Genomic DNA, 22440 nt, shown 5'->3' with positions numbered 1-22440 from the left:
CCTAAAATAAACCCTGAACCCTGAACCCTAAACCCTGAACCCTAAACCCTGAACCCTGAACCCTAAACCCTGAACCCTAAACCCTGAACCCTGAACCCTGAACCCTAAACCCTGAACCCTGAACCCTAAACCCTGAACCCTAAACCCTGAACCCTAAACCCTAAACCCTGAACCCCTGAACCCTGAACCCTGAACCCTGAACCCTAAACCCTAAACCCTGAACCCTGAACCCTAAACCCTGAACCCTAAACCCTAACCCTAAACCCTGAACCCTGAACCCTAAACCCTGAACCCTGAACCCTAAACCCTAAACCCTGAACCCTGAACCCTGAACCCTGAACCCTGAACCCTAAACCCTAAACCTAAACCCTGAACCCCTAAACCCTGAACCCTAAACCCTAAACCCTAAACCCTAAACCCTGAACCCTGAACCCTAAACCCTGAAACCCTGAACCCTAAACCCTGAACCCTGAACCCCTAAACCCTGAACCCTAAACCCTGAACCCTGAACCCTAAACCCTAAACCCTAAACCCTAAACCCTGAACCCTGAACCCTAAACCCTAAACCTAAACCCTGAACCCTTGATTTTTTGGGTTTTTTATATACTTTCATGATTAATTTAATGTATTGACAAGACCTAATAAATGTTTCAAATGAAACCACGGAACATAAAACAGTAAATGCGATAGGAACGGTTCCTGATATTATTATCACCAAAGAAAGAAAAACCAACAATATTGACCTCAATTTTAATCCTTCGTACAATTCGTTTATCTTTCGTTTATTTTTATAAGTATTAACACTACTTAAATTGGGCTGTCTATATTCTCTCTCCAAGAAATTTACTTCGTTTTTCAATTGGTTATAGTCTTCACCTTCTGATACATAATTATTTTCATCTTTTTTTCTTATTCTTTTATTTTCTATCACTTTTGTTGTTATTCCACTATCCCCCATATTATCAATCTCTTTTTTTACTTCTTTTAATTCTTCTCGAATTTTATAAATTAACTTTTTAGTTCTTTTATCTAACTTATTTAAATCGGGTAATGTACTCTTGTCTTTATGATTCTTTATATATGAATTTATAGCATTTCGAATATGTATAATTTCTTCGTTATCATCATTGTACTCATTAAGTTGTTTTGTAAGACTAAAAGTTGATTCATAAAAATCATTTAAATCGAACTCCTTTTCTACATCTCCTAATATTCTATTGCTTCTAAATTTTATTATATTCCTTTCATCCCATATTTCCTGCAAAGAAATGAAATATTTATTAACATATTTCCAATTCATTTTAATTTTCCTTTAACTGTTTTACCAATACATCAAACAATAATATAAGGTTAATGTAAAACAATAGGTACGAAAACTATAATGAAATATTAATAATAAAAGAAAATAATCTGTAACTTACAATTTTGGAATATTCAAAAGAACAAATAACAATTGAAAAAAGAACGTATTTTAAAATATTCACTCTCATTTTTATCTTTATTTATTAAATAATTGAAATAATAAATTAGTTTAAAATAATGATGGTAACTTCATATTTATTCACAAAATAGTAATATTTACTACTTTTTTCTTCTTAAATTTATCAATAAATATATCTATAAAAAAACTATGCAATTTATTTCATTTATTAATTTTTTCAATTTCCAACAGAATTATGCAACCGTTGTTATAAACATCGTTATATTCATTAAAAGTATTTATCGATATACATATTATTATGTTATTTTTTTCTCAAAAAATACACCATTTTTTATACTTTTATTATATATATACAACTATTTTCCCTAAAATTTATTTTTTGAAAATTTGTTATACAAATCATTTTTTAATACAATTTATAATACATTAGCATATTTAGTGATATGGTCCTAATATTTTATGAACTTATATATTTCCATTATTCCTTACATATGAGAAACTAATAAATATCAATTAAAATAATAACATATTAGATACATATATATTTTTTATATGAATAAATACAAACATATAATGAAAACATTAACAAAACATCATTCTTATTTACATTTAAATGCTTTCTTATTATTTCTCCAATTTTAAATATTAATAATATTCTCCACTTTATTTTCCCATTTTTTTGTAAATTTTTTTTTTTCATAGATTGATATCTAATCATTTTATTTATAAATATATCTCAGAATATACAACATCAAATATATTTTTTATATTCAAATAATGTAAAATATTCATATTTCCAAGTATACCTCCTATAAATCACAATGCATATATCAAATCAGAAAATCAAATACAATTAATAAGAAATCCTTTATTTTATCCTATTCATTAAACACATATTATAGTATATTTAATAGTTAAACATTATTTTGTCTTTATTTTTATAAATATACCACATTAGTTATCATAGTACATTTCCTCATATAAAAATAGGCTAAATCAACCTCAATATTCCTCACACATATTAAACCCATAATTATTTGTACTAATAACTGAAATCCAGCCTATTTAGTATTCTTTAAATTTATACTTTTTTTTAATTTGACTTAAATATAAGTTAATTAAATTTATCATTCCAAAGAATCTTACTTTTATAAACAAAAAAAATAAATTAATAAATAGTACATGATCGACCTGAATATTTGTATATATTAATAATCCCAGTTTCTTATCGACTCGATTTATAAAATTTTTCATCTTTTTTTCTTACTTCCCCTTCTTCTCCAACTCATAAATACTAACATAAACACTAATGTAAAAATGTATAATATTTTCCAGTGGACAAATATTTTTTAAATATTATACTAACTCCACATTATCTTATGCATAATTCCTAAAATAATGGATCTTAAAATAAATATACCTTTAATGTAATTTATTTCATTTATATATTTTTTCTCCAAATACCACTTTATACTTTTATTCCATTTATCATTGGTTCAGGTGTTACTGAGGAAGGAAATCATAATGAATTATTTTCTTCCAATTCCATTCCATCTCCCCCAGTTTCTTATATTATGCATTGATAATATTTAAATCAACGTTTACTTTTTGGATCAAATCAATACTTTGGAATAATCTTTCTATATCTATTCCAATATTCGACCGATTCATCCATAAACCATTAACACAAAATTAACAATAAAATACAAAAAGTAAATAATTCATCGGATTTACCATAAGTTATATTAACACGAAATGCAATTCTTATAGTTTGTCAAAATATATTACTTTAATCGTTCCTTTTCATAGTCATTTTCACCCATATTTTTTCTCTTACATATTTAGACTTAATATAAATATTAAAAACTACAACTTATCTTATACATATTATTATATTTTATTTCCTATATATATTTAAAACAATTCTTTAAACTAATAAATGTTATCAAATTATAAAAAAATATTCAAAATTAAATGCAATGTAACACTTAACCCGAATATGGGGTCCATAATGACAAACTCGACCCTGACCCACAACATAAAAACTGTTTAAAAATTATACAAAAAAAGTATAAAAATGTTATAACTATATATATATAACATTATATATTATTGGTTATATTAATTATTATAGATCCAATAATTATGTTCAAAAATTATGGTAAAAAATTATTTTCAAATAGACAGTTTCTTAAAATATATTAATCATTATTACTATTCCTGAAATAGTCACTATTTGAATCCCATATTAATGATCAGTTTTCTTCTTTATTTTTTTAGTATTTTTCTTAAATGTTTTTGAACTCTTTTCCGAAATCCAAATAATGAATACTAATATAAAATGTTAAGAAACGTATGATTTTTTTGTTAACGTTTACATATATATAATGAAAATAATTTTTTAATTCCTTATTATTTACCTTATAAGAAATTCCTAAAAAAATTGATATTGCAGCAAATATCGACACAACTGGAATTAATTTGCTTACTATCGACGAACTTGATGTAACTTCAGAAATATGTCCAGTTTCTCCAGATTGTTCAGTTAGTCCATATCCTTCAGGTAGTACATATCCTTCAGGTAGTTCACCACCTACAGGATATGTTTGTTTAATTGTTTCTGTAGTGTCTTTATGTTTTCTTTCTTGAGCACTTTTACATTCCGTTTTAAAATTATAATAATCAGTTAATAAAGTAGATAATAGTTGACGGTATGAATCTTTTTTATTAATATCAGAATCTTTGTTAAGTTCATCATATTTTTTAAAAAATTCATTATCATCTTCCAAATAATTATTGCAATTTTGATTGTCATCATCAAGTTCATTATACATTTCACATAATGATTTAAATGCTTTATAAAATTTAGATACAAGATTACTATTCATATACAACAAATAATTTCTTGCATCTATAAGACCCTTATAATTATCATATTCAGTTAATTCACTTATTTGGATCATATACTTATCACAACTATTTATGTATGTACTATAAAAATCATTTATATTCTTGTTTTTTTTAGTTTTGTCCAGGTTTAACATGTAACTTAACCATATCAAAATGTAATCAACAATATTGATGTTATTTCTTGCAGGAGAGGGAGTCACACCACAATCCCTATATAATTGATCCAACAAATATAAACATCCAGCACTTATTTTATCGAAATCACTTTTAAAATTATTACAAGAATTATTTAAAATATTATCACGATTACAATCATTATTTAAAAAATTATTATCTTTAAATTGATAATTTCCTTCAATCAATTCATCGGAAATCCATTCTCTTACATTCTTGAACCTTATACACTAAGAAAGCAGTTAAAAACAATTAATAAAAACGAGAATTATTAAAATAAAGTTTAATGATATATATAATACAATATAAAAAAATGTAAAGGAAACTATTATTATTAAAAAATGGATATACCATTTCCTTATTCATTATAATGGGTTTTTATTTTTGATTTGTAAATTGAGTATAGGCATGTTCTTTTATATGTACTGCACCAAATATGTGACGCAAATGTTTTATCCCAATATATAACACCTGTCTGTAGTTAAATATATTATATGTTTTTCAATAATTAAATTAATATAGAATAATAAAATAATATTATTACTAAAAAAAGGTTTTATTTGTGTTTATGATAATTAGCTATGTTACCTTAAATAGAGAGTTGCTTAATACAATTTTTATTAAATATATATGTAATGAATTTTATACAACAAATGAAATTCTTACTAACATCTGGTACATCTTTATTATAAAAATGGATATCTTTCTATAATGAATTTAAAGTATTTTTGAACATAGAAAAGGAATATATTTATATCTTATGTTTTGATGATTGTCCTTCAAAAAATTAAATGCTGTATAAATCTAAAAAAATAAAAACTATATTATTACTGTAATCCTTAAAGTATATAAATAGTAATTTTTTAAAATATATTAAATATTTACATACTTGTTTATAATACAATAAACCACAGTTTTACTAAAATTATAGTATTTTCAAATTAAGTTATTTTACTTACATCTCTATGCAAATTATATAAATTTATATTGTTTTTAATGAATGTATATAAATTCATAATTCATTTTAATGAGTTCTATAACTTTATTTTTATTTCTACATATTCCAATTTAGAAGTATTCTTTATTTAGTAATTTTATAATGTTTTCCATATTTTTCCACCGTTAAAGCGGCGATTAGCACTGAACCCGTATTTATAAGCTTAAATAAATCTTTGAATGTATACTGTTTTTAAAATAATACTTAGTATATGTTAAATATATAACACATAAATAAGTATTGATACAAATTTTAAAGTATAATATAAAACTATGTGTATTAGGTTAGTATATTGCCGTTTGAGGGGAGAGATAAGGGACGTATGCTTTTTTAAGACAAGGATGTAGCCATATAAGATTTACCTATTCTACACAGTTTAATTATTTCTTATATTTTCTACCATTAAAGTTTTTAATTCATGTATAAATTAAAAATAACTTAGAATTATTACTTTTATAAATATATAGTTTCCTTATATATTTTATAATAAACTATATTTTAAGGAAACTATAGAGTTATTAATATTATTTTGCTTAGTACTGTAGTCTAATGTTATCACATTAAAGCATACTTAAATAAATGTTATAATATTTCATTTTATCTTTTTGTATACAATTTTAGTCTTATTACAAGTTTAATAATATATATAATGAATTTATATCCATATAGTGTATCAAATGGATTTAATGATTTTTCGTATTTAATACTTTATCTATTGTTATTACTATTGTTATTGTCACTGCTATGTAACTACATAGTACAACGGAACAATTAGTGCACTCAATAATAATCCTTTAAACCAATGTAGAATATTTCCGTATTTTGTTGTTTTAAATTAACTATTTTGGAACATTATTTCCAATAACAATATATTTAAATTATATATTTGTGAATTTGTATGTATATAATAACCTAATAAAAATATTATTTCAAATTAATTATTACATACTTTTGCTGTATACTTTGCATTAATATATAATTGTATATGTTTCCAAAATTTAACATTTTTCAATATTAGTAATTGGTATAATATTTTACTATATTAGAACAATAGCGATATTCTATATATCATATTATTTATAATTATTAGAACTATAACATTATATTTAATATACTTATGTTTTTTCAATTTACTATTTATAACATATTTCCAATTTATATATACCTCAAAATATAAAGTTTAAAAATTAATAGTGATTAATATGTTAGTATACCTTATGATAAATAAATTATGCCATATAAATCAATTTCTATTAATACAAAAAGAGAATAGTAGCTACAATTAAAACTTAAAAAATATTGTATATATAGTTCAATTTTTTATGTGTTACTAAAAACGTTAGAACCATTATAGCATCTATAAACAACGTTATATTGTCGACATATAGCAACCTATACTTTAACACTACCTATTATATATTAGTGATATGTTTAATTAATCTTAAAAACACACATATTAATATGAAGGTATATTATATTGTAGACAATTGTTACAAATGAATCATCTTATAATTCATACCCACCCTCACATATAATCCTATTATTACAGCATACATTCCCGTAATATAATTTAAATCAAAATAACTTTTACTAAATAAAATTTTTCATCGAACAAAAATGCATTGCATATTATAATCTCCATAATTCAATATACCCCCTGATTAACAAGTTTTATATAATAGACAATTGTCATATATAACCAATATTTATATATCTAATATATTATTTTAATCATTTTAAATCTATATATTATCACCTATTTCATATTAATCACACTACCCCTGTTTTCCTTCAATATTTACACATCATCTCCAGATTAAACATACACAATCATACATATATTTAATTATAAAAAATTAATTATAAAAAATTAATTATAAAAAATGTGATTACAATATCCCAGAACCATAAACAATCAACCATCAATCATAAACATAACCTTGACCCATAATACATGAACACCTCGACATTAAGAATATTATAATTAAAAAACAAATTAATTACATTATATATTTCTTGACTTTACAACTTTATGTTTCATTATTTTATTTCGTATTTTACTTCATATTTTATTTGTATTTTTTTTAACTTTATAATACTATATTTTGTTATTAAAAGGAAAATTATAATTTGCATTAATTTATAAAAAACATAGCCGTCAATATTGCTACCAATAAATAATTTTTATAAAATTAACAATTTTGCTAGAAAAATGTTTAGTAAAACTTGTACTAAAAGTGATAAAAAAATTACAAAATACTTGATTCTTATAGTATAAGTTTTATCATACTATTATGATGAGGTAAAAATGTTGCTATTATAGTAGTATTAGTAATATATAAAATTAACTGCATTCCTCAGATTAAATTAATTATTTTAATATAATATTTATATTACTATGCTTTTTTATTTATTAGTGTAAGCAATATGTGGTTCCATACGTAATGAGCTGTTTTGTAATTTTAAATTCAGTTTGATCAATCTTAAAATATGTGTATTCATAATGCTATATTTAAAAATATCAATTATATAATTAAAGTTATTATTTTGCATATTCATTATTTATGAAATATTCTTTTATTGATGTCGTTTTGTGGTTGAATTATTTAAATAAAAAATATATTAGACTTATAAATCTGATAAAAGCATACAAATTTGACTTTTAAATAATAATTTGTATTTTTTAAAATAAATATTTGTTTTTTATGCTTTATTTGAGAAAATTATTTGCTTCAATTTTAATTATATTTGTTCTGTTTTGAGTTAATTTTTAATTAAAAAAATACTAATATATATTTTAATAGTTTGTTTGTAAAGTTCCCAAATGAATAAGTTTTGTATTCAAATTGTTTTCTTTCTTTTAATCATCCCCCTATATGTGAATAATAAAACCCTTGCAACCGAGCTTTCTCCAAAAAAAGATACAAAACACAAATCAAAAAAAAATAAAAAACGTTATACGTAAGAAAATACTACAATATATATATTACATATTTCATTATGAAAATATTAAATGTGTACGTCTTTGCAAAAATACAATACCTTTATTTTTGGACGCATTAAAAATATGTTCTTTTTTAGCTATGATAATACACAAGAAATATATGAAAAAAACAAGCACCTATTATATACCGATATCAAAGAAACTAAAAATGCATGCAAAGTTATGAAAGAAGCTTTAAGACAATTAGAATATCATGTTACAAATACAGTTGATTATGGATTATATAATATATATTATACTGACTATATGCTTTTTGATGATATAAAATATCAATATAATACAAATGTTGAAAAAAAACAATATATAGTTGATAATCCGAATAAGGTATCAATTAACGAACAACATTAAAATTTATAAACCAAATTGAAATTAAAAAATGATTATAATATATATATTTCTATTTGCTCCCATTAGTATAATAAAATAATAAACAAGTATTGGAATCCCGATCATGCCAATTTGTTCAATGATGATAATGTTAAAAGTATACAAAACATAAATAATTACCCAAATTAACATATTATTGTTACTATTTATTCTTTCCCACATCTTCAAAATCATCATATTTTAATTATATATATGCAATTTTATAATATGATTTTTAGAAAAAATTGTCCGTGTATACAATCCAAATTTAGTAATAATACAACAACGTTCCAAAACATGGCCATGGTCTCGTCAGAAATATTTTTATGCTATAGCTGCAAAATTTAAAGTAAGGAAAGCTTTCCTCTTCTATTTCGTTGTAAATCATATTATTCACAATAATTTATGCAATATATTTTTATTAATTTTGTAGATATCAGAAAACAAAATTATAATTGTCATGAGCTCAGCAAATATAAATGATAACAACTGTAAAAATAAAAGAAATTTTGAAAACATAATAGTAAAAAATGCAAATTTATTCGAAGCTAACATTGATTCTGAAGATGATATTAGAAATGGAAAATTAAAAAAAAATTTTGTTAACTTAAGTGGACACATTATTGAAAAAAAAACGGACCGTATTTATGTCACCTATTTCGAATCTATAAGCGGTATACAGATTTTAATAATAATTTATTTCAACAATTGTTAAAAAAATATGGTTTTAAATAAGTGTAAATATTTATAATTTGCAACAAATTTAAACATTTTATATATTCACCCATTTATGTTTTTTTTCTTAGGTTGGTGAACATGGTTCCATTTAACAATAATGCATTGTCGAAAACCTTTAGATTATTTCTCACTTCATAAATAACCATATATTTAAATATATTTTTCAGTACCGTATATTAGAGAATTTATGTTAATAGAACGATTTATTTTCATGAATGGTATTTATTTAAATTACCATCATAACATATTTTTTTGTTTTATGATTGTTTTTTTCGTGTGTGTTATTTGTTTATCTCTTTTAATATTAGAATGTATCTATATGTATTAATTTTTTGAATACTACAAATAGAACTGCTATAACTTATGAAGATCTTTTATTTGTCATATTCCTTTCATTTAATAATTTCACCCTTTTTTGTTTACAAACATGGACATCATCTCATTATTAAACATACGGAATGAAACATATAATTAATTAGTGTTCAAATTATAAAAAATGTAATTACAATATCCCAGAACCATAAACAATCAACCATCAATCATAAACATAACCTTGATCCATAAACATAATTTTCCCCCATAAAAAATTAACACTCACCCATTAAGAATATTATAATAAAAAAACAAATGAATTACATTATATATTCTTGACTTTGCAACTTTATGTTTCATTATTTTATTTCATATTCTATTTCATATTCTATTTCATATTCTGTTTCATATTTTACTTCATATTTTATTTGTATTTTTTCTAATTTAATATATACTTTGTTTTATTATTAAAAGGGAAATTATAATTTGTATTCATTTATAAAAAGGCATCGTGTCAACATTACTACCAATAAATAATTTTTATGAAATTAACAATTTTGCTAGAAAACGTTTAGTAAAATTTGTATTAAAAGTGATAAAAAAATCACAGATTGTTTGATTCTCATAATATAAATTTTATCATACTACTATTATGATGAGGTAAAAAATGTTGTTATTATAGTAGCATTAGTAATATATAAAATTAAATGCATTCCTCATATTAAATTAATTATTTAATATAATATTTATAGTACTGTAATCTTTTATTTATTAATATAAGTATATATGCAATTCCATACGTAACGTGATGATTTATAAATTTTAGACTGAGTTTAATCAATTATAAAAATATAAAACTTGCGTATTCATAATCCTATATATTAAAAATATCATTTATATAATTAAAATTATTTATTTTTAGATATTATAATATAAGGAAATTATGGATCATAATATTTTTGATATTCATTATTTATGAAAAATTCTGTTGTTAACGTTGTTTTGTGATTGAATTAATTAAATAAAAAATATATTAAACTTATCAATCTGATAAAAGTATTCAAATTTGTTGTTTAAATAATAATTTGCATTTTTTAAAATAAATATTTGTTTTTTATACTTTATTTGAGAAAATCATTTGCTTCAATTTTAATGTATTTGTGCTATTTTTCGAATTTTTAATTAAAAAAAATAATAATATATATTTTAATATTTTGTTTTAAAGTTCAAAAATGAATAAATTTTATATTCAAATTGTTTTTTTTCTTTTAATCATCCCCCTATATGTGAATAATAAAACCCTTGCAACTGAGCTTGTTCCAAAAAAAAATACAAAACAGAAATCAACAAAACGTTATCCTACGTAAGAAAATACAACAATATATATACTATATATTACATATTTCATTATGAAAATATTAAATGTATGTCTTTGCAAAAATGTTATAAATACAATAACTTTATTTTTGTACACATTAAAAATATGTTCATTTTTAGCTATGATAATACAAAAGAAATATATCAAAAAAACAAACACCTATTATATACCGATCCCAAAGAAACTATAAATGCGTACAAATTTATGAATGACGCTTTAAAACAGTTAGAACATCATGCTACAAGTAAAGGTTATACACGTTGTGGTGGAATTCCTTCTAAGAATATAGTTTTTTATAAAAAAAAACATAAAAAGCATACAAAAATTAAAAAAATTGAATATATAGTTGATGATCCGAATAAGGTATCAATTAACGAACAACATTAAAAGTTATAAACCAAATTGAAATTAAAAAATAATTATAATATTTATTTTTCTTTACTTCCATTAGTATAATGAATTAATAAACAAGTTTTGGGATCCCGATCATAGCAAATTTGTGTATGGAAGCTCGGCTAAAAGTATACAAAACATAAATAATTAGTCGAATTAACATATTATTGTTACTATTTATTCGAAATTTTGTGATTTATTATTGTTACTATTTATTCGACATTTCGTGATTTATTATTCCTATTGTTATATGATACTATTTATTGTTTTCCATATATTCAAACTCATAATATTTTAATTATATTTATGCAATTTTATAATATGTTTTTAGGAAAAATTGCCCGTGTGTATACTCCAAATTTATTAATGATACAACAACGTTGGAAAAAACTTCCGTGGACTCGTGAGAAATATTTTTATGCTATAGCTGCAAAATATAAAGTAAGCAAACCTTTCCTCTTCTATTTCGTTATAAATAATATTTTTCGTATTATTCAAATAAACTTTTATTAATTTTGTAGATATCAAAAAACAAAACTATAATTGTCATGTCTTCAGCAAATATAATTGATAACAACCGTAAAAATAAAAAATATTTTGAAAACACAATAGTAAAAAGTGCAAATTTATTCCAAGCTGAAGTTGATTCTGAAGATGAGATTAGAAATGGAAAAATAAAAAAAAGCTATGTTAACTTAAGTGGATACATTGTTGAAAAAAGAAAGAACCATATTTATGTCATCTATATCGACTCTATGAACGGTATACAGATTTTAATAATATAATAATTTATTTCAACAATTGTTAAAAAAATATGGTTTTAAATAAGTGTACATATTTATAATATATACTATAATTTGCAACAAATTTAAACATTTTATATAATCATCCATTTATGTTTTTTTCTTAGAATGATGAACATGGTTCCATTTAACAAAAATGTATTATTGGAAAAGCTTTGTATTACTTTTTCCCTTATAAATAACCATATATTTTTCACCACCATGATATTAGAAGATTTATGTTAATAAAATGATTTATTTTCATGAATAGTATTTATTTAAATTACCACCATAACATATTTTTTTGTTTTATGATTGTTTTGTTCTTGTCTGTTATTTGTTTATCTCTTTTAATATTATAATGCATCTATATGTATTAATTTTTTGAATAATACAAATAAAACTGTTATTACTTATGAAGATCTTTTATTTAATACTTATCACCTTTTTTTGTTTACAAACATGGACATCATCTATAAACTAAAATTTGGGGGGATATCCCATATATTTAAACGATTATTTATTCCAAATACTATCATGACATTTATTTTTATTTGTAAGTGATATTTGATCTTAATACCATTTATTGTAATGGAATTAATGAGGTGATCAGAATGATTCAATGCAAATCTTACGTTATACGTAATAACTTTTTGTATTGCTATTTAAAGCATATTGCCAATATATTTTATACACATATATATGAACATTATAATAAACCAACTAAAACATTGTTTGCTTTAAAAAAAATTCATATACATTCATAGAAAAAATAAAATATAACATAAATGGAGAATAAAAATAAGCAGTTTCGTTAAATAAAAATATTCATAACATGACCATTTTATGATATATATATAATTCAATATAACCCTAAACCTTTAAAACAATTCCTTAAACTAATAAATATTATAAAATTATTCAAATTAAATGCAATATATCACTTAACCCGAATATGGGTCCTATAAACACAAACTCAACCCTGACCCACGACATAAAAACTACATAAAAATTATGCAAAAACAGTAAAAAAATATTATAACTATACATATATAACATTATATATTATGATTATCTTCAAAAATTATGGTCAAAAATAAAAACTTTCTTATATCAATCATTATTGATATTCCTGGAATAACCACTACTATTCGAACCATATATAATGGTTCATTTTCTTTACTTGTTCTCTTAAATATCGTCGTTGAATTCGTTTATCAAATCCAAATAATATATGCTCTCCATAGATAAATATATAATCACTTTATATAATATATATATCAATATGTAACATCAAATATTAAATATGTTATTTTTATTCATTTGAAAAAGTATAACAAAACATAATAATAAAGAGTCCCTATCTTGATTTTTTTTTTTTTTTGTATGATTTATATTCTTTAAAAAAGAATTTAACATATTTACAACATTCAATAATTATTTCAATTGAAAGAACTACATTCATAATAACAAATACAAAATAAATCAATCCGGGTACCAATAACGACAAAACAAGCAGCGTCAACAACACCCCCCTCACCATTAATTTTTTGGTCAATTTTGTTAACTTTCGCTTAGTTTTTGATTCATTTTCGATATTTGAATCGACCCCATAATGCTCAGTCCCCACGATATTTCTTTCATTTTTCAATTGTTTAAAGTCTTCTTCTGATACAGGATTATTTTGTATCAGTTCTATTGCTAATTTATTATTCTTTATATTATCAAGCTCTTTTTTTGTTTCTTCTATTTCTTTGTGAAGTTCATCAATTAACTTTTTAGTTCTTTTATCTAAACTATTTAAATCGGGTAATGTATTATTTTCTTTATGCTTCTTTACATGTGAATCTATAATATTTCGAAGATATTTTATTTCTTCATCATCATCATTGTACTCATTAAGTTGATTTGCAAGACTCAAAGTTGATTCATAATAATAATTTAAATCGAATCGGTTATCTGTATCCCCTAATATCCTATTATTTCTAAAATTTGTTATATTCCTTTCATGATATATGTTTCTCTCATTTATATAATATAATTCCTGAAAAGAAATGAAATATTTATTAACATGTGTGTAATTAATTTTAATTAACTTAAATGTTTTACCAATACATCAAACAATAATATAAGGTTAATGCAAAACAATAAATACGATAATTATAATGAAATATTATTAATAATAAAAGAAGATAGTGTGTAACTTACATTTTTAACATATTCAAAAAAACAAATAATAATTGAAAAAAAAACAAATTTTAAAATACTGACTCTCATTTTTAGCTTTATTTATTAAATAAATGAATATATCTATAAAAAACATGGAATATATTTCATTTATTAACTTTTTCCACTTTCTATAAAATTTATAATTGTTATAATCAATTTCGTTATATTCATTAAAACCATTCATTGATATAAATATTAACCTTTCTATAAAAGATACACAATTTTTAATATAATTTATAATGCATTAGTACATTTAGTGATACGGCTCTAATATATTGTGAACTTTTATATTTCCATTATTCCTTACATATGAAAACTAATAAATATCAATTCAAATAATAAAATATTAGATACATATATATTTTATATATTAATACATACAAACATATAATGAAAACATTAACCATCGTTGCTATTTACATTTAAATGGTTTCTAATTTATTATATTTTATTGTTGCATTCCTCCAATTTTAAATATTACTTAATAATATTCTCCATTTTACTACCACTTTTTTGTAAAAATATTTTTTTTCATAGATTCCTATATAATCATTCTGTTTATAAATATATCTCATAATATACATCATCAAATAACAAAAATAATACACATGGAACCAGTTTATTTTTACCCCAAATCGAAAAATGAAACATACTTAATCATATTTATTTAACAGATTCTTAGACACTTTTCTCATTTAAACAATATTGTGACTTTTATAATTAATAATGAAATACAAACAAATATTATAATTCCATCATATAGAAAAATTATTTTTTATTATGAAATATGAAACAAACTCTTGACATGTACCATATATACACAATACTTCTTTATATTAATAGACAAATTTACTATTTATTATTCTTAAATTCGAAATTAAATATAAGTTAATTAAATTTATCATATAAATAATTTAGTTTTCTTTTATAAACAAAAAATAACAAAAAAAATCAAAAAAAAAAAAATTAATAAATGGTACAGGGTTGGCCTCCATAACTTTGTGTATATTTAATAGTGATTTTTCCCCCGTGAATGGGGTTTATAACAGAGGTTTTCATTTTTTTCACAACTGACTTTATAATTATTGCATCGCTCTTTCTCTCCATTTTCAGCTCGGTTAAAAATTAATACCCACTTTCATTACAAAACCCCGTTATAGTTGAAGGGAAATCCTTCATATCAAATAATGCCATTTATTTTCTTTCACCGTTTAATCAAATACTAAAAAAGCACAAAAAATTAATATAATTCCAAAATCCCTTAAAATAAAACCAGATGAAACACAATCATTTCCGTTTACAACATTATTAAACACCATACATATGATTCGATATCCAACATCAAAACAACAATTTAAATCAAAAAAACATAAATCCCTATTCCGAATTCGCCGAAAACATTTTAATTACAAACCATACTCATAATATGATACCTATCAATATATCCCGAAGAAATTCAATTATTAAAAGAAAATAATTTTATACTGACTTAAAATATGTAACCAGTCTATACAAATAAACATTTTAAAGAAGTTTATTATAACGTATTTTCGAAAATTCATCCAAAAAATCCACAAGGTGTTAATTATGACCAGTTTAATCAATTAGGTGATAATATACAAACACCATCTGGATATTCATTTAAATATAATGCATCATTGCAAAAAGTTAAAAAGTATATCCATCATTTCTTTATTTTCACCATTATATGAACATCACTTCTTTATTTTCACCATTATATCAACATCATTTCTTTATTTTCAACATTATATGAACATCACTTCTTTATTTTCAACATTATATCAACATCACTTTTTTATTTTCACCATTATATGAACATCACTTCTTTATTTTCACCATTATATGAACATCACTCCTTTATTTTACCCCTTTACAAACCAAAATTTCCATTCACCATAACAATATTAATGTACATTTATATGAACTTTATTCAAAATCTAAGAAATTAATCATAAACAACGAAGATGCGTCCAATTTTCCAACATTTATTCATTTATTCCACTATTTAATGATACAATAACATAGTTACTTTCCTATTTCATTTTAATGATCCTAATTTTTTGCTTGTTTACTTCCCCATTATTAATTAATATCCTTATTCAAATAAGATAACACTATATATCCCCCAAAATACATTTCAATTCCAATTTCTTTCATGATTTTGTTTAATTTTGTTTTAATTTATTGACCACTATTATAATAAAATAAAACTTCAATAACCATTACATACATTTTTATAATATTATTTTACACACTTACCACCATTTTAAATCAAAAATAGAAAAGTATATATCTACAAAATGATCAAAATTTAATTATTGACTTTATATTTTTCTCATTTCACAAACATATTATCACACCTATAACATTTAAACATTATATCACCTTTATTTTTACATATCTCAATCAGAGTAAAAAATACAACAAATAATTTAAATAAAAAATCTCATCATATACCAAATATATTGATTAATTCCATCCTTTTTTAATCAAAATATACAGAAATTTTAATTATAATTATATTATAATTTTCTTTATAGATATTACACCACCATATTTATAATAATGAACAAAATATATCTGACTTATTTTAAATTGGGACCCATAAACCTGCAACATTAAATCGGGACCCATAAATCTGCAACATTAAATCGGGACTCATAAATCTGCAACATTAAATCGGGACCCTGGACATTTTTTAATTACCAAAAAAATTAAATATTCCTATCTTAATATTATTTATTGGATTTTATTTTGTATTTTATTGTTATAATAAACTTTATAATTACATTAATTCGTTTTATACATTTATTATATTATAATATTTTTACTTAATTATGCAAAAATCAAATTAACAAAAGCATTATATTGTTGCCTTTTTGTTGGCAATAAATGTATTAACCCCAAGATCTAATAATTATGTTGAAGCAGACCCAGAAATTATAAACAAAACAAAAAAAATGCTAAGTCGTTTATTAAAAAAGTTAAAAATAACAAAACTGCAGTTATATCTACTTTATTGAAACATTAGCACTAACATTTGGTGCTACGTTTGATGTAATCCATTATCAAAAGAATGGAATTACTAAAAAACAATCATCCAACAGTGAAACAAAACCCTTAACTGTTCCACTGAAAACACAATATCAGATAATAAAAGTACATCATCAACAATAAAAAGTGATATCAAACCATCACCATATAATTATACAATAACATAGTACCCACCAATATCGTATTGTAGTTACTGATTCATATTATGAAAATAAACAAAAAATTCAAGTATATCACACACTCTGTAAAAATTAATTGATATAATTGATATAGTTAAACAAATGTCAATAATTCGAGACATTTAAGTATCTTTATATTATAAATCTCCCTTTTTTGTAACATTTTATTTTAATTTGTATATCCCATATATATATGTAATCATATATTGGATTTATTAAAATGTGTCAATCTTTAATATTGCAATTCAGAACATATATATATCCGCATCCTTCCTTTATAATGATTTAATTCCGATACACCATTGAAAAACCTTTTTGTTTTCCGATATTCCCCCATTTGTTACCATAAAAAACATATTCCTCATGTAATACTTATATGTCCTGTTACTTGTGTCATTTATAATAAAAATAAACCCTGATTTATTCATTATTCCCAGTAGCATCACGACTTATTGTTTATTTGTAAGTGATGTTTGATCTTAATACCATTATTGTAATGGAATTAATGAAGTGATCAGAATGATTCAATACAAATGTTACATTATATGTAATCATTTTTTATATTGTTATTTAAAACATATAATACCAATGTATTTTATGCATATATATACACATTATAATAAACCAACTAAAACATTTTTGCTTTAAAAAAAAATTATATACATTCATAGAAAAAATAAAATATAACATAAATGTAGAATGAAAATAAGCAATTTCTTTAAATAAAAATATTCATAAAATGAACATATTATGATATATATAATTCAATATAACCATGAGCCCTGATCCCTAAACCTTTATTCCAATCTGAAATTGACTCTGAAGATGATATTAAAAGTGGAAAATTAAAAAAAATATTTGTTAACTTAAGTGGATACATTGTTGAAAAAATAAACAAATATGTTTATATCGACTATGTAACCGGTATACATATTTTAATAACTTAAAATTTTATTCCACATTTTGTTTTGTTATTTCTTTATCCTATTTTACATTTATATAAATGTAAATATTTCCAATATATTCTATTCATCCACACAAAACTATAATATTTTCTTTTATATATTTATACATTATTGTTTTTTGTTCACAGATTACTATTAATACCCCTATTATTGGAAATTTATTAACTGAAATAATTCACTCACCACAAATACAAAATATTATGAGATTATGCATCATATTTTCCATGGAATAAATGTACATTTATCATAATGTTTTTTATCATCTTAATGTTGTAATACATTATTAATAAAATAAATATCCTTTCATATATCCTGTCTATTTAAATTATTGCCATAACCACATTTTTTAATATACTTTGTTTCTGTACTATTTCTCTTATTTTCATTATTTTTATACAACACCCCATCGTTATTATCAACCTTATAAATTATTAACTATATCAATCAAAATCCTCTAACTCATCTATTAATGATTTATTTTATCTTTCTTAAATTTTATCTTTGGAACTCTTTCGAATTCCAAATGATGAATACTAATATATTTTTAGAGTTATAAAAAAGGAAGTTATAATTGAAATCAAATAAATCAGTCATACAACACTGTTTTATATAGATTAATAAAATACATATATTTATATTATAATATTACAAAAAATACATTTTTTAATTGTCTATATAAGCCAAATTACTTATATTAATATGCAGTTTAATTATTATTTTTAATACTTATATTGAATTTTAAAGTCAGATTCAAAGAATCTGAACCCAAAAAAAAACTATTAACTATATTTATTATTCTAAAGAATCGTCTTTTCTTTTATAAACATAAAAAATAAACAACAAAAATAAAATTATAAATGGTACAGGATCGGCCTTCATAAGTTTATATATATTTAATAATGGATATTTTTCCCAATAAATGGAATTTATAAAATCCTTAGTCTGTTTTTTTTGAGTATATGAATTTATAATTATTTTCACTTTTTTCTTTCTATTATTTGAGTTTATAAACTTGTTATCCTGTTTTTTTTGAGTAGATGAATTTGTAAGCTTTTTATCCTGTTTTTTTTGAATAGACGAATTGGTAAGCTTTTTACCCTGTTTGTTTTGACTAGATAAATTTATAATTATTTGCATTTGTTTTTTTCGATCAGTCGGGTTTATAACTTCTTCTGTTGTTTCATTTGTATCAAACATATTTATAGCCTTTTTCATCTTTTTTTTTTTCTTCGATTTCTTTCTCCATCCAAATGGCAAATACTAACATAAAATTATGAAAAATATATAATATTTTATAGTGGGGAAATATTTTAAAAATTGTATACTTCGCAATTTTCTTTTTATTTACCTTGTACATAATAGCTAAAGCAATGGGTATTAAAATAATTAGAATTGAAAATCCCATTTTCTTGTATACGATGAGGGGATTATCACCTATTTCTGTTGTTCCATTTTCTGATACTTTGATTCCATAATCTTGAGGTGATGATGAGTCATTAGATGATGATGGTTCATATCTTACAGGTTGTGATTCAGGCATACCATTATATGATGTATAAGTTTCTACTATATTATTAAAATACTCACTCACATAATTCATAATTTTACCGTAAAAATTTGTTAGCGGTGGCACCGCCTTTTTATATAAGCTATTTCTAATACTACTAAACGTAATAATAAAATTTGAACTATACGTTTCAAATGTCTTTTTAAAAACATCTATATATCCAAAACTATCTTTCCCTTTCTCTAAACCCTTTTCTTTCTTCACTTCACGGGATTCCACAGCTATAACTTTCCATGAGGTGTTAGTTTCACTACGTATTTTCTTACAATAAGCTATATCTCCCTCTTTAATTTCTGGAAAATTTTTTGGGATGTTATTATCTTGTTTAAATTTCTGATAAGCACTTTTTAAAGTCAACAACACTTCACAATAATACTCATCTTCAAAAAACTTTTTTTTTCTATTAATAAGTTGATTGTATTGGTTTTCCCAATTATTAACAAATTTTAAAAAATCGGGACAATTTGAAGAATCATTGGAATAATTAATAATTGCATTACACAGCTCATTAAGTAACCCATAAAGTATACGCATTTCACCAATTTTTATATTCATTATTTTTTGGCTTTTATTGATTCTACTAAGATATTTTTTATAATGTTCATTATCTCTCATAAACGTGACATAAAATTCTGACACAGCTCCGTAGGTCCCGTGTGTAAGTAGTTTCATTTTATTACTTAGCCATAGCATAATATACATGATATATTCGTTATTTTTATCATCAGTTTCTATATATTGATCGTCGGCGAACAAATAATTAAATAAAAATACAGTAGCACCGCTAACTGCTTGATTGCCAGTTCTACATTTTCTACTTTGTGTTTCCTTGTCAATAGGGCAATAAGCCTCGTATAATTTATATTTGACATTATTGTTCTCGAAAGAAAAATTATCAGGTAAAAAATCCTCAAATAATATAAATGCTTTACACTAAGAAAATATTATAAAAATTAATAAAATATGTATTAATAAAATATTATGAAGTTTAAGTTAATTTATAAACAATGAAAAACAATAAAATATAATTCATTTTATTAAAAAATGTGTATACCACATTGAGGGTCATTATGCTGGATTTTATTTTTAATCTGTAAAAAAATTGTCATAATATTATTGTGTACATAAGGAATGTATTGTAATAAAATATGATATCTGATTAATGGTCTTCTATATAATTAATGTATATATTTAAAGAGGTTCTATTAGTTTAATACTAAATTAGCATGCAATCATATTAGTATTAAAAAGGTATTTAATTTTTATTTATGACAATCACTAAATTTCCTTAAGATGTTATTTGTTTAACATTTTTATCATCTATATATAATACATTTTATACGTAATACAACTTTTTTAAATAATATCTTGAATAACTATATTGCACAAGTTCATGGAATGTCATAAAAAAATAGATTAAATTTGTTTCATATAATAATATATTTATATTATAGATTTGCACATGAAAATAAATATATATTCACTATTTTTTTAATAAATGTGTTTCAAAACTTATGTTACTATAATATATAAAGAATTAGAAGTATATTATTACTATAACTGTTAAAAATTTATTTTATTTTATTATTTGAATGTCAAATATTTATATATGATATTCTATATTGGATGTTACATTTTTTAATATCATATCTAATAATATAAAACAAATTACTTATTTAAATACAATATTTATAGAATAGATTAATACTACTACTTTTCTAAATATATTATATGTAGTTCGTATTTATAATATATAATAACTTTATTTATACTAAAATGTGCTTTATTAAATAATTTTAGATGTATCTTTTTAAAACTTGGATAATATAAAAACTAATTTTAATTTACAAAAGAATCTATATGAAATTCATTTCATGTAGTTTACTTAAATTTTATAGGTTTATAATTTTAACATTTGCTTTTTATTTAG

At 22.2% G+C, this 22440-nt stretch overlaps 6 protein-coding genes across 6 annotated transcripts; 2 read left to right on the top strand and 4 right to left on the bottom strand.

The window, feature by feature from the left end:
• Window positions 1-526: 526 nt before the first annotated feature.
• On the bottom strand, window positions 527-1490 carry PY17X_1474001 (fam-b protein; the record flags this gene model as incomplete). Its single annotated transcript, XM_022955139.2, has 2 exons — window positions 527-1258; window positions 1422-1490. The coding sequence occupies 2 exons, from the start codon at window positions 1488-1490 to the stop codon at window positions 527-529; spliced, it is 801 nt and encodes a 266-aa protein (XP_022811606.2).
• A 2219-nt stretch (window positions 1491-3709) lies between these two features.
• On the bottom strand, window positions 3710-4891 carry PY17X_1473901 (PIR protein; the record flags this gene model as incomplete). Its single annotated transcript, XM_022957799.1, has 3 exons — window positions 3710-3772; window positions 3862-4755; window positions 4877-4891. The coding sequence occupies 3 exons, from the start codon at window positions 4889-4891 to the stop codon at window positions 3710-3712; spliced, it is 972 nt and encodes a 323-aa protein (XP_022810693.1).
• A 3455-nt stretch (window positions 4892-8346) lies between these two features.
• Window positions 8347-9706, top strand: PY17X_1473801 (fam-a protein; the record flags this gene model as incomplete). Its single annotated transcript, XM_034637715.1, has 6 exons — window positions 8347-8483; window positions 8604-8850; window positions 8941-9010; window positions 9132-9241; window positions 9326-9566; window positions 9699-9706. 6 exons carry the CDS (start codon window positions 8347-8349, stop codon window positions 9704-9706), a joined length of 813 nt encoding a protein of 270 aa, XP_034493646.1.
• A 1468-nt stretch (window positions 9707-11174) lies between these two features.
• PY17X_1473701 (fam-a protein) lies at window positions 11175-12647 on the top strand (the record flags this gene model as incomplete). The annotated part of the gene is made up of 6 exons (XM_034637714.1): window positions 11175-11305; window positions 11440-11683; window positions 11772-11841; window positions 12045-12154; window positions 12235-12423; window positions 12624-12647. 6 exons carry the CDS (start codon window positions 11175-11177, stop codon window positions 12645-12647), a joined length of 768 nt encoding a protein of 255 aa, XP_034493645.1.
• A 1208-nt stretch (window positions 12648-13855) lies between these two features.
• Window positions 13856-14772, bottom strand: PY17X_1473601 (fam-b protein; the record flags this gene model as incomplete). The annotated part of the gene is made up of 2 exons (XM_022956721.2): window positions 13856-14539; window positions 14704-14772. The coding sequence occupies 2 exons, from the start codon at window positions 14770-14772 to the stop codon at window positions 13856-13858; spliced, it is 753 nt and encodes a 250-aa protein (XP_022811017.2).
• Window positions 14773-19735: 4963 nt separating this feature from the next.
• Window positions 19736-21579, bottom strand: PY17X_1473501 (PIR protein; the record flags this gene model as incomplete). Its single annotated transcript, XM_034637713.1, has 3 exons — window positions 19736-20203; window positions 20292-21443; window positions 21565-21579. The coding sequence occupies 3 exons, from the start codon at window positions 21577-21579 to the stop codon at window positions 19736-19738; spliced, it is 1635 nt and encodes a 544-aa protein (XP_034493644.1).
• Window positions 21580-22440: the final 861 nt, after the last annotated feature.

This window comes from Plasmodium yoelii (assembly GCF_900002385.2).
Source record: "Plasmodium yoelii strain 17X genome assembly, chromosome: 14".
NCBI lineage: Eukaryota > Apicomplexa > Aconoidasida > Haemosporida > Plasmodiidae > Plasmodium > Plasmodium yoelii.
This window is presented reverse-complemented; position numbering and strand designations above follow the sequence as displayed.